General features: G+C 31.2%; 1 protein-coding gene and 1 non-coding gene across 21 annotated transcripts in view; both read left to right on the top strand.

The window, feature by feature from the left end:
* LOC144958080 (cytoplasmic dynein 1 intermediate chain 1-like) overlaps positions 1–13,444 on the top strand; it is a 49,077-nt gene that overhangs the window by 12,904 nt on the left and 22,729 nt on the right. For 4 of the 20 annotated variants that reach the window (XM_078889695.1, XM_078889696.1, XM_078889693.1 and 1 more), the window contains 3 exons: positions 799–822; positions 6,615–6,683; positions 8,823–8,894. The exons of 3 other annotated variants lie outside the window; for them this stretch is intronic. In XM_078889695.1, coding sequence (XP_078745821.1) covers positions 799–822; positions 6,615–6,683; positions 8,823–8,894 — 165 coding nt within the window. The remainder of the gene's footprint in view (positions 1–798; positions 823–6,614; positions 6,684–8,822; positions 8,895–13,444) is intronic. 13 more of the 20 variants (XM_078889709.1, XM_078889710.1, XM_078889707.1 and 10 more) reach the window with 6 other exon arrangements.
* Positions 10,619–10,735, top strand: LOC144958431 (U6atac minor spliceosomal RNA). The gene has a single exon (XR_013642434.1). It is a non-coding gene; the product is annotated as a U6atac minor spliceosomal RNA (small nuclear RNA).

The following is a 13,444-nucleotide window of genomic DNA, read 5'->3' as shown; positions in this document are numbered from 1 at the left end:
CTCACTCTCTCTTTCTCTCTTCCTCTTTATTTCTTTCTTTTCTCTCTCTCTCTCTCTCTCTCTCTCTCTCTCTCTCTCTCTCTCTCTCTCTCTCTCTCTCTCTCTCTCTCTCTCTCTCTCTCTCTCTCTCTCTCTCTCTCTCTCTCTCTCTATCCGACATGTTTTACATTTGCAATGAGCAGTCTTACCAACCTAAAAAATATTTGTTTCTCTAATTTCCAGTTTGCCAACTTGCTTTATATTTTGTGTTTTTAAGCAAAATTAGATCCTTTATTGTCCGATTTATGATTTGATATAGAGGGCATTTCCAATGGAAATTGGTGTTGGCTGTCATTTATAATCATGGTGAAATTTATTTGGTTGTTGATTATCATGACGATTTAACGTCTTTTAGTGCGATATGAAGGAGATAACATGTTTTCAACTCTTAACTCATGATGAGAATATATAAGAAACCATCTAGTTTGTTTTTTTTTTCAGACAATTAATGCTATTTTTTTCAATCTGAATAATATATATCTATATTTTTTTATTCTTTTCTTATCGTGTTGTTATTATTATCTTCTATATTATTGCTGCCTATTGGTGTCTTTGTACTACCAACACTACCACTCATCTAACCACCTCTGACCACACACAATATATACCTCATTGCGTATATAATTTGATATACGTGTGTTGTACGGTGTGCGTCTGTGTGTCACACACCTTCAAATGTGTCATCATCCACTCCATCGTCGCCTTCGTCATAATCATCATCATCATCGTCGTCGTCATTGATCTGGTGCTGATTTGAAGGCAAGGGACCTTGGGATTATTACGGTGAGTGGAGTCGGGTGTTGGATTTCGGTCATTTATTACCTCTCAATTATGGTCCAGCGTCTCCCATGGATAGTTGTCTTATTTCTATACATTTTTATTTCTTTATTTTTTTCCTTAACTCAATAAATTGCTGTACTCTGGAAAAACATGTCTTAAAAAATTTTACCAGAAAACTTAGAGCGCTTACAGTCTGATGTCTCGGAGTTATAGCGCTATGTAAGTTTTCAGCATTATTATTATTTTATTATTAAAACTTATCCTTCAGATATCGATCGATTTAAATCACCCTCATCTTGGCAAAAGCTCTCAAACCTGGGACCTCGTTTAGATACAGGTTTGCGAGTTTTTGCCAAGATATGAGGGTTATTTAAATCGATCAATATTTGAAGGATGAGTTTTCTGGCCAAATTTTGAAGTCCATATCTTTCCAGAGTGCCACAGTTATGGAATATGTTGATTTATTTTGAAGAATACGTTCATTATATGAAATATTTAAAATTCAACACACTTATGCACTGTTTTGCCTGGACTGGTTTTTCTTTTGAGATGACATTTATTTTCCAAGTTGTCTTCGTCCACACATAACATTTTATACACTACATACAAGTGGGTTTTCTTGGTCTGTTTTGGGGGAAATCTTTATTGGCTAATTCTTTCTCCCTAATGTTATTTAAACAAATTTTTTTTTTTTAAATCTCATTTCTTTACGTTTTGTCCTTTTTATAATTTTTATTTGTTTTATCGTTCTTTCATCTTCTTTTCTTTTTGTTTGTTTTTTGTTGTTTTTGTTTTTGTTTTATTTTATAAATGCCTTGATAATCTAGATCTCTTTACCTGGATAGGTGACTAGAGATGGGGAGACCCTGGGAGAGGTTGACGCAGAGATTTTGATGACATATTAAGATAAGAAGAAGGGGGAAAAGATTAGATTGTTAAACTTCGAACGTGAGCTTCAATTAATTTGATTAAAAAAAAAAAAATCAGCAAGGGAGTTCTGATCCAGGAAACGAAGGAAATACATTTATTGGGATAAAGATGTAAAACCGTTTGTGAAACATGAAAAATCTGATATCAAATTAATTTATGCTCACTTGTTAGCTCACCTCTAATTTGAACCAAACCTTTGTGGAAAATCCGTTGTATAATTTTAAAATTTTGTCTGTCCCCTCTTTATTCCCTTACTCCTATTTGTACTTCTGTTGTAAAGTGCGCACCCTAATGCCCCCCAGTTGCTTCCATTGGCGAGATGCAGCTTTTGCATATTTTTACATTTTATTCACATTTTTAAAAGACATTTGGTATTGGGTGAAAATATATTGATGATGTCATAAAGCTCAGGATATGTATTTGGATGCGCGATTGTTCCTTTTTTTTCCTTTCTTTTCTTTCTTTTTTTTTTTAAAGGAAATTCCATATAGATTTGAATTTCCGACAGTTTGAGGGGTTTTTTTTTTTCTTGGTTGTTTTCCTAATCTTTCCTGACTAATCTGTTTCAATTTGTGAGCATCAACAAGACTTAGGTAGAAAATAAGTGAAACAAACTGATTTTTTCCCGATTTTAACTTATTTTATCATTTATAAATTTATCTACTCTCCAAACACTTTTTAAAAAATTAAAAATTTGTGGGTCTTCTTGTCTTTAGTTTCACTCAATGATTTTCACTAGATTTTCTTTTCTTAGAGCTCTACTATTTTATAACTTTTCATCATTCTGTTTCCCTAGCATGTTGAATACTAGTTAGAACTTAAATCTTAAGACTTTATATGATTTATCATCGTCTTTCATTACATTGGACACACATTCCTAATTTTTTTTTTTGCGTTTTCTTTGGTGAGAAAAAAAATAAATCTGACCCGCAGACCCATTTGGTTTTATGTGTTTGCTGAGCTGTCTTGATAAAGAACAAATAACCTAGCCCATGTCTCGTATTTTTACTATAGATTCTATTTTAAGAATCAAAAGTCATTCTTAGATAATACTGTTTTGAGCAGGTGGATCAACGTGCAACACATACCTACATATGAATCTGAACTTTTGTTGTTGAATACCCGGACAGAAATGTCATGGAAACTACTAATGTATCATTTTTTAAAAATTGGACTCGTTTTTGAAAAAAAAAAACCCCAACAAATTACTACCATGATAATTTTGCTGTTTTAAATTGTATGACTTTTTTAAAAAATTTCATTTACGAACATCACAAAAATGTTATGCGTCTTATTTTGTGATTGTTTCATGTTATTTTTCTGGGGTTTTTTGTTTGTTTTTATACCAATATCTGAAATTGTGTATACATTATGTGTCAAATTGCGTAAGTGTATTTTATTAGTTATCCGTGTTTAATGCTGTACTGCAAAACAAGAACAAAAAAAAAAGATTGTTTCGACGGATTGAAATGACTAGGAAAATATGAACAAATTGATGCATATCATGGAGGACAGAAAAGTTTAGATGAGACCCATTTGTAAAGTAGTTGTGTCAGATTCACCTACATACGTGACTTTTGGGCGTAATTCCTGAAATTTTCATGGCCTGAATGAAAACAGTAAGATATTAATGATGTCAAATGAGATTGACCCTGGATCTCGCTGGAAGAGGAATGAGATTGTGACACATACAAACCCTTACATATTTTTTTGGAATGTTTTATTTTATATATTATGATCTGTATGCGACAGCTAAGTGTTAAAATGATAATTATTATATTACAGATAGAGTCTCTGATTCTTATATTTATCTTATAATTTATGATCTGTTTGCAAAATATATTTGTTGGATAGTATTCAGCTCAATGCAGCCATTCAGTTCTCTCTCGCAGGCAAAACAATCACAAATTGTAACTAGCACTCAAACCTATGTGCAATTTTATCCACCTATAGTCTGAGATGATCACTTCTTTGGCTGGCTAAAAACGGCAACAGTCAAATGTAATCCGATGTCAATCTATCTAAATGATCTATAATTTTGCAAGTATTTGAAATTCAATTGGTGGGGTGGCACAAAAGACTTAGGGTTTTTGAAATATTTCTTTCCTTTATTTAACATATATCAATGTTACTATTATCTTACCTTTTTGTGATCTATTAATTTAAAATATCAAGTCTTTGTTGTTTTTTAAGAATTTATTATGAAATTTGATCCAACGACTAGTATATGATGAATGAAAACTTTGTTTTTTAAATCGATGTTCTAAATGGTGAGGTGTCGTGGGAAATATATTATGCTATTGAAAATAATTTTGATTTAAATAATGAAATAATTGAATTTTTATTTTTATGGAACGTTGTGGAAACAATTTTGTTTTATTAATTGACGACTCGGTGATTTATGTATAGAATGCGTCAGTTTGACTATCTCAAATGTCAAATGTACAGATTAGGACACAAAGTTTTCGTTACACTCACTTTCACTTTTACAATACCCTCGATCCAAATTGATTGATGATTCTCTTCTTTTTTTTTTTTTCCCAATTTTTATGTAGTAATGGTTATTATTCATTGATTCTTCCTCTTCTTTTTCTTCTTCTCCTTTTACTACTATTACTTCTTCTTCTTCTTCTTCTTCTTCTTCTTCTTCTTCTTCTTCTTCTTCTTCTTCTTCTTCTTCTTCTTCTTCTTCTTCTTCTTCTTCTTCTTCTTCTTCTTCTTCTTCTATTATTATTATTATTATTATTATTATTATTATTATTATTATTATTATTATTATTATTATTATTATTATTATTATTATTATTATTATTATTATTATTATTATTATTATTATTATTATTATTATCATTATCATCATCATTATGACCAATTTTGTTTTTAGTATTGTCCAGTATCTTGCGTATTTCTCTCACAAGCTTTTTTATATATTTTGAATGAGTTTCACACTTTCTATTTAAAACATCACAGTTCTATTTGTCTCTTATCGTTATGTGGCATGTCCTATTTCCTTTTTGTTTTGTTTTGTCAAACACATTTTTAGAGGTGGCTTTGTCTTATTATAGTCAGATGAACATTGTCTTGGGTGTGGTGTAATTTGATGTGTATTTTCTGTATCAATTTCTATTTATTCAGTATTAAGCGTAGTAGTAACTGTGGCTTGAACAGTGTTGATAAATTCACTTGATATCGTTTCTTGTCGTTGATTTTGATGCCAGCTGCTTGGTGTTTTTTCTGTATGACGATTGTTTTTCATCCCAGCTTACATGTAAGTTTTCGCCGTTTTCTTCATATATTTTTCCTCCCAATCTTACGATGTGCGTTTCACTACATGATTTTATTCATTGTGCGTTCATTGTTCAGTAAGAAGTGAGGGATAAGGCATTGGTGTAAGATAATGGTTTGAAAATAAAAGTGTATGACACAGTAACAGACAAAGCAGAAAGAAAAGTATGAGGAAGAAAAAAAAAAAAGCATCCCCAAAAAATGAGTCGAGGCAGGCTGATTTTTGGGGGTAGGTTTTTGTTTTGTTTTTTCTTCTCATATTTTCCTCTCTGATTTGTCTGACATTGTTTCATAGATAACTTTTCAGATCGGTGTGCCACAAAATTCTGACATTGTTTCATAGATGAATTTTCAGATAGGTGTGCCACAAAATTCTGACATTGTTTCATAGATGAATTTTCAGATAGATGTGCCACAAAAATTCATTTTTAATTCAAGGTTGGAAATTTTCAAATTATTATCATATGAATTGTTCGTCTTGTGGATTGAAGTGATATGAACAGTTCTGTCGACAATTTTCTTATTTCACAAAAGGGTTCAAGTTCTTGTTTGTTGGTTGTTTGTTATTGTTTTTTTTTTTTTTTTTTTTCAATTGAATTTTGTTTCGTTTGATGTATTTGAATAAGAATAAAATAATGTTAAAGTTACATGAAATGTTTATTTAAATGATTATGAATTCACTCAGTAAGTAACATGTAAAAGAGAAAAAAAAACACATGAACAGAAGGAATTGATAACTGAAACTAAACTGCGGTAAATTTTTACAAACTTTATTAAATTAGGTTTTTTTTTTACAAATCAGATCACATAGAACTTGTAATGTTTGATTATGAAATTTGTGGTGTAAGATGTTACTCTTTATTTATGATGTTCGCAGTGCTTTATGAATAGCGCAGAGATAAATATTTTTTTTCAATGACATGGGTTTCAGAATTTTGCTTTTTGTTAAATTGCATTGACATGTATGCGTGTAAAAAATGACAGAAGAGATGCCAACTGTCTTGATTTCTCAACATTAAAAAATCTAAAGCATTTTCCTCCCCAAATTTTAAGTAGTGATGTTTTTCAGTAATCTTGTAACCAAAGAATAGACATTAGGACATCCTTTTAAAATTAGCGAGCACGTGTCATGTATTATTTGGCACATGTTTTTCCTATTTATCCCAGGCAGATCAAACACACTGAGTGTTCTTTTGGTGCTCTGGCCAGCATTAGACTTGAACTGAGAATGGAATGAATTGTCAACAAAACAAATTTGTAAAATGGTTCATTCCTAAAAGTTGATATATATATCCATATATATACTTTTGGTTCTCCTATAACGTTTCAGGGAATGAACCAGATAAATCGTAGAATATTTTTTTCTGAATTCCTGCCAGCATATCTTGTAGGGTGGACAAGTTGTTGAGCTATTGTAAGCCCGATAGTTGGCATCTCTGTAGCATTTGTCCCAACAGCACCATATCACATCACCCGGTGCTAGCATGGTTGATTTTAAACAGAAGCAGCGTATTCTTGACCCCGTCTTCTTATTCTTCTTCTGGTATTCTCTGTGCCCCCCTAATCTCTCCCTCCCATAGCCGAATCGTGGGACTGCCTCTCTGACTCTCTGTCACTGTCCAGCAGCCCTCGTCGAGGTCCCGTTGTCGGTATGTCGTCGTTTGTGGTGTGTTCTAGTGTGTGTGTGTTTTTGTTTTTTTTTGGTATTAAATATTATGATTATGTTTATAGCGTGTTTGTGACTTTTGAGGTTACCGAGGTCTGCCAACCTGGATTTTGTCATGAATTTAATTTTGTTTTTTTGTTTTTTGTTTTTTTTAAAATAGATATATATGTTAAAATGTCTATTTATATATTTTTTTTGGTTTGATTACAAAAAATAAAGTAATGGAAGATGAATAGTTAGATTTGAATTCGATCTAATATGCCTGATTTGTTTCCAGATGTCATGATTTAGATTAGTTAGAAATAGAAACAAAATCTTTTTAGATGTCACGTTTCATTTTTTATTTTCAGTTATCTAATTTTAAAAAAATAAGTATACTTGAAAGATTTGGTTGGCAGATCTTTGGAAAAGAAAAAAAAAAGTTTAGATGTGACAGAATTTGTTGATTTGTTCTTGTGTTCCTTTGTTTGAGTTTCTTTGTTCCCAGTTCTTCGGTCTTAAGAGACGTTTTCGAAAAACTTTTGTAGGAATATTAGTTTGATCTTTAGTTTAATTAAGTTCATTGGATTTCTGTTATTGATTTCTTTTTTTCATCCTATCAATAATTAAAGCAAACTGGTGAACTGGCATTTAGAGTATTCTTAAAAGCCTGATCGGTTTGGGATATAATTATAAATTTAATTTTTCAAAGTGTTTAGCGAGTTCTTCTATTTTTTCGTGAACATCGGTTCTGAGAAAAACAAAACAAAACATGTATTTATAATATTGGCCAGAAAACTCGTCATTCAAAATAAATCACTTAAAACGACTCTCATCTTGTCAAATACTCTCAAACCTGAGACTTCTGAAGTCCGAAGTTGGAGAGGTTATTTTTTCTTTATAAGATGAGGACCATTTTAATAGATCGATATTTAAAGGATGAGTTTTCTGGCATTTTCGATACGTACATGTTTTTTCAAAAAACGGCAGATTAATGTTTGGATTGTTTGAAATCACTTGGATGAATCTATAATCTGAAGACAATTTTAAGTTTTTAAAAATCGTCTTCTTCATATTCATGCTTAATTCTTCGCAATTTGCGGAGATTTTTAGCTGTCAAATGATTTTACCTGATCAATACTGAAATGTATTATAAATGGTGACCCGCCTTCTCAAAGCGTTGTTATGTTCGGATGAGCTCGATTCAAGAAATTCAATTTATTGCCATAAATACGAAACTTCGAATTGATTTCTATTCTTTATGGTGGATAACAATTAATTTCTTATGTTGCAAAAGACTTCAACTTTACCATTTTGATCGTAAATTCACTATTCGCGGTCTGATTTAACCCAGCAGTAATTGGATATTTGGGACTTTTAGATCTGGTGGAAAGTACTTTGCGATAGGCTAACATCCTATCAAAAGGGTATCAAGCAGTTGTCATTGTCCGTTTCAGGCTACAGAAACCGGGATAAACTCGTTCTCCTTGGACTTAAGGCTCTGAAGGTCTCTAATCTACCTCAACTCAAATAATTACAAATTTTGAAACTCAAGGTTACCCCGACTTAATACCGGTTTGTGATGGCTGGTCACAATAATTGAGATGGCATAAATAGTTTATGGCTTTCCTCTACATTTAGTCGGCAATTTATGAAAAGAAAGATCTAGTAAAGATCCACACACGCCCCTTTTAATTGGTTACTATTTAGATTTCATATCCTGGAATATTAGTGTTAGTATTGGTATAGTGTTAGTATTAGCCAAAAGGGCCGAAACTCAGGGGTTGTAAAATGGTTTAAAGCTGCAATGATATTGGTAGTTTTACAATAACTTCTATATATCTTTTCCTTCCCTCTCTCCCTCTTTTTTTTTTTTTTTTTTTTTTCCTTCAAAATGAATTATTTACCCTCCTCCACCACCTTATCTTATCCCTATATTTTTTTTTCTTCTTCTGGAAATCTCTTGTCTACTACTTCCTGTTTTCCTCGTTTACTCATATTCTATTTCCTCTCCTCATCCTTTTTCTATCCTTCTCTTTCTTCTTCTCCCTCTCCTCCTCCTCTTCCTCTGTCTTCTTCTCCTACTCCTCCTCTTATTTCGTCTTCTTTTCCTCCTCTACCACCTTTTTATTTCACCCCTTAGGCTACGGGTCCCCGAAATTCGTACACCCCAATTTGGAGTGGGACGATGAGTTTTTTGATGATTTGGAGGAAGGTCTGTATAATGAATGGTCATGCCATGCCATCTTGTCATTGAATATTATTATTATTATTATTATTATTGTCAATATCTTCATCAATATTATCAGTATTTCCATCTCTATTTTACCGTCGTCATTTACCTTTTTTTTATATTTTATTTTATTCTTCCAGTCTGAACTATGTTCCTAGTCATTTTTTTTATTCGAAGTCGTCTGCAGTGATTGTTTTCAAAGCATTGTGTCTGCTTTAGCCGCCATGTTTTCTGGTCGTCACTCTTAGCTATCTGCCCTTGTCATTTAGAGAGTAGAGATTATTACGGATAGATGGCAGCACTTGTAGGATATAAAATCTAAGTGTTTTAAATTAAATTTTTTAGATAAATTAAATATACTATCATTACACATTTCGCTGTTATAATATCAGTTTACTATATATATATATATATATATATATATATATATATATATATATATATATATATATATATATATATATATATATATATATTATATATATATATATATATATATATATATCTTCCTCTTCCCATAGAAACAAAATAAAACATAATGATCTTATTTTCTCTTATCTATCTATCTCTCTATCTATCTATCTATCTATCTATCTATCCATCTATCTATCTATCTATCTATCTATCTATCTATCTATCTATCTATCTATCTATCTATCTATCTATCTATCTATCTATCTATCTATCTATCTATCTATCTATCTATCTATCTATCTATCTATCTATCTATCTATCTATCCATCTATCTATAATTTAACTCTCATTATGGGAAGGACAGGAAATATGTCACTATATGGTATGATTGTTTCTGTCGTTTATCTATTTACTCGGTTTTAGTTCTAGACTATTCGCTGTTTGGTTGCCCTTTTCGTTTCTTTTCATATCATCATGGTCCTCTTTTTATATATTTCTCTTTGACCGTGCTGGTTGTTCACCTTCTGTTCTTGTTTTTGTGTGAGTGTGTGAGCATCGTTTTCTCTATATTATTCTCTGTGAAGCTTTTTTTTTTTAATCTCCAATTATTATTATAATTATTATTCCAGAAGTACATAGATTTTAATATATATCTAATATGACAATTATGTTCAGATTTCTAATAATATAAGTTATTCTTTTATTTGGTTAAAGTCTTAAGGTTAAAATGGTAATTTTTGTCTGTGTTATAATTTATAACCTAGTTAAAGCTAATAAGGTAATTTATTGTATGTTATTAGGCCTAGTTATCAATTAAAGCTAATCAAGTAATTTATTTCATGACATTAGTTCTGTATCGTAAATTTCTATGGCTAAGAAAGCTTCGATTCTAAAGTTGGATTTATCAAATTCGAGTCCTTGACCTTTACATTGTAAGTTGTAAAGTATTTTATTCATGGATTCATGAATAATTTTGAATTTTTAAACAAGGGAGGTAATCACTAAAATAAAAATATTTATTAGTAACGTTAGTGTATGTCAAGGGAAACAACTCACTTTTGAAGTTGTATTTGTTGGAAAACACTGTTTTTTCACCAGTCGTATATTATATTACATTAAATAAAAATATGTTTTATTAACATTTTATTATCGGCAATGAATTAACACCATATTTAAGCCGCGACATGTTGTAATTTTTATACTACAGGCTAATATACGATTTTTGAACCGGTTGATGTTGAAATACCCGCATTTTGTGCCTTATATATAGAGCTTACAACACTATCAATGTTGTGTTGTAAGAAAGGAGAGACGGTTAGCACTCCCCTTGACAAGGACGGATGGGACCCTAGTGGTCTTTCAACACACAAGGCAATGCCTCTCTACTTCGGAGGCACCCCCTTTTTTTTTTTTTTTTTTCCTTCTTCACTTGACTCAGGTGTTAATGCGAATTATGTTTTGTTTGCTGTTGGCTCCACTGGGGTACACAGATAGTAGGTAACAGTTAGAAAAAGTAATTTGCTGACAACGTAATATTATGACCTCTCTCATTTTCCCCTCACTCGACTCTTGTATCAATTGGGTATAATGTACGTAAAATGGATATCGCAGTTTGTTCTCTCTAGGATCGTGATATGAATAGAAATAATGATGATGATGGTAATGATATTAACAACAGCGACAATAATAATAGTAATATTGATGATAATGATTATTGTGATTACAATAATAATAATAATAATAATAATAATAATAATAATAATAATAATAATAATAATAATAATAATAATAATAATAATAATGATGATGATGATGATGATAGTAATAATTAGATTAGCCATGTTTTTTGTAGATCATACATGTTAGCCTCGTACCTTTTAAGTCAAAGCTCGATAATATCATTGTCTCGATGTTGTTGTTGTTGTTGTTGTTGTTATTATTATTATTATTATTATTATTATTATTATTATTATTATTATTATTATTATTATTATTGTTATTATTATTATTATTATTATTATTATTATTATTATTATTATTGTTGTTGTTATTGTTATTATTATTATTATTATTATTATTATTATTATTATTATTATTATTATTATTATTATTATTATTATTATTATTATCATTAATATTATTATTATTATTACTTATTATTATTGTGTTAAATGTGTAGCTTTAAGTGTGTTATAAGGTAGACAATGTCAGTTTGTCTGTTTCCCCCCCCCCCCCCCCCCCCCCCTCTTTATTACTTGTTATTTATATATTTATATATCCATGTTTAATAATAAATAAATAAAAACCCCGTTCCGTCCGTAGTTTTACACTGACGCATTTATACATAAAGTTACCCGTGTCGTGTCGTGACGTCTGCTCTTTGGAGGCGTCATGATTGATTGATAATATCCGGTAGTTGTCAGGCCATCAGATGGCATAGCTGAAAGGCACTTTCATTGGGTATTGATGGGTTGTTGTTCAAATCCTGATGAGAAAGGACACTGGGATTTTTTTCTCTCTTCTTTTTGTTATGCATTTTTAGTGCTTTAACCACTGTAGTTGTAGTCTTAAATTGCAGGCAGACTAAATAACTTAAATAACTTATAATTTGTTTTTAAAAAGGGCATCTAAGAATTTTTAATCTAAAATCTGTATATATGTAAAAACAAATATTTTAAAATCTAGTTTTGTGACTGTCGTCTGCCGGGGTTTGAAGCGATGCGTTCAGGTTTTTATCATTTTTGTTATTGACTGAAGAAGGGTATTGATTCCGAAACATTCCGTGTTTGTTTTTTTTTTTTTTTTTTTTTGAAGCTTTTATATTCGTTTTATTCATAACTTGGGGCAGCATAGCACACTATGGTTACTGGATTCATGTCCCAACTCCAACACTGGCAGTGTGTGGCCTTGAGCAAGTCAGCTCATCCTCGTTTAACAGAACTTGATTTTTACAGTGATGCAGAGTTCAGGGGCTCGTAACGTTTGAAATTGGCATGGATAAGAATGTAAAAGGTGCAATTATTTAATTCTGAGAAGGGATAACTTATCTTCGAGGTCTAATCCAAGGGAAAACTGGAATATCAGACCTGTCTAGTATCACGAATAATTTGTAGAAATACGAATTTTCGACTCCAGCTACAGAACTGCTTTCAACTCTTTGATTCAATAAATCTTGTTGAAAAGGAAAGTTTGATGCTTAGAAACTAAATTTAGGACTTAGGAGCTTTTTTTGGATCTTACTGAAGGCAAATTATTTAATTATAAAGCTATTAATTTAAAGTGACTTTATATTTTTTTCCCTTTGAAATTTACGAATTTTTGAAGTTTCAAGTTGGCAGCTCTGGAAAAGCCTCCTTGTCAGTCGTAGTTCATCGTGGCCAAGAAAGCTAAAGTGAGGTGACTTGCTCAGGAACACCTGTGTGGCAGGGAGTCGAACTCGGTGCCTTCTGGGTACAAAAGCAAAGACCATACTTCTGTGTCACTCCGCCCCATTTATGCGTAGAGTTTATGGCGGAATGAATATTTGTTTCATTGTCTCATTGATAGTTGTCGTTAGTTGAATCGTAGTCATTGTTGTTGTCGTCGTCGTTAGTTGAGTCGAAGTCATTGTTGTTGTTGTTGTTATCTGTGTCCTTTGTGTGAAGGGATGTGCTATTTGATCCAAGAAATCCATGCAAAAGCCTCAATCATTATTCTATTACACTCAATCGGTTGCTTCATGGGTAATTATCATTGAATGATCAGAGATATTGAAGTCTAACATAAATTCAAAATTAAATGATTTATTGTGGGCATTCAAAATTACTAATTGTGGGCATTCAGAATTATTTAATAGTGGGCATTCAAAATTACTAATAGTGGGCATTCAAAATTATTTAATAGTGGGCATTCAAAATTACTAATAGTGGGCATTCAAAATTATTTAATAGTGGGCATTCAAAATTGCTAATAGTGGGCATTCAGAATTATTTATTAGCGGGCATTAAAATTATTTAATAGCAGGCATTCAGAATTATTTAATAGTGGGCATTCAAAATTACTAATAGTGGGCATTCAAAATTACTAAAAGCGGGCATTCAAAATTATTTAATAGTGGGCGTTCAAAATTATTTAATAGC

This window comes from Berghia stephanieae, chromosome 12, assembly GCF_034508935.2.
Source record: "Berghia stephanieae isolate SIO BIC M18660-M18661 chromosome 12, UCSD_Bste_1.3, whole genome shotgun sequence".
NCBI classification, from domain to species: Eukaryota; Metazoa; Mollusca; class Gastropoda; order Nudibranchia; family Aeolidiidae; genus Berghia; species Berghia stephanieae.
This window is presented reverse-complemented; position numbering and strand designations above follow the sequence as displayed.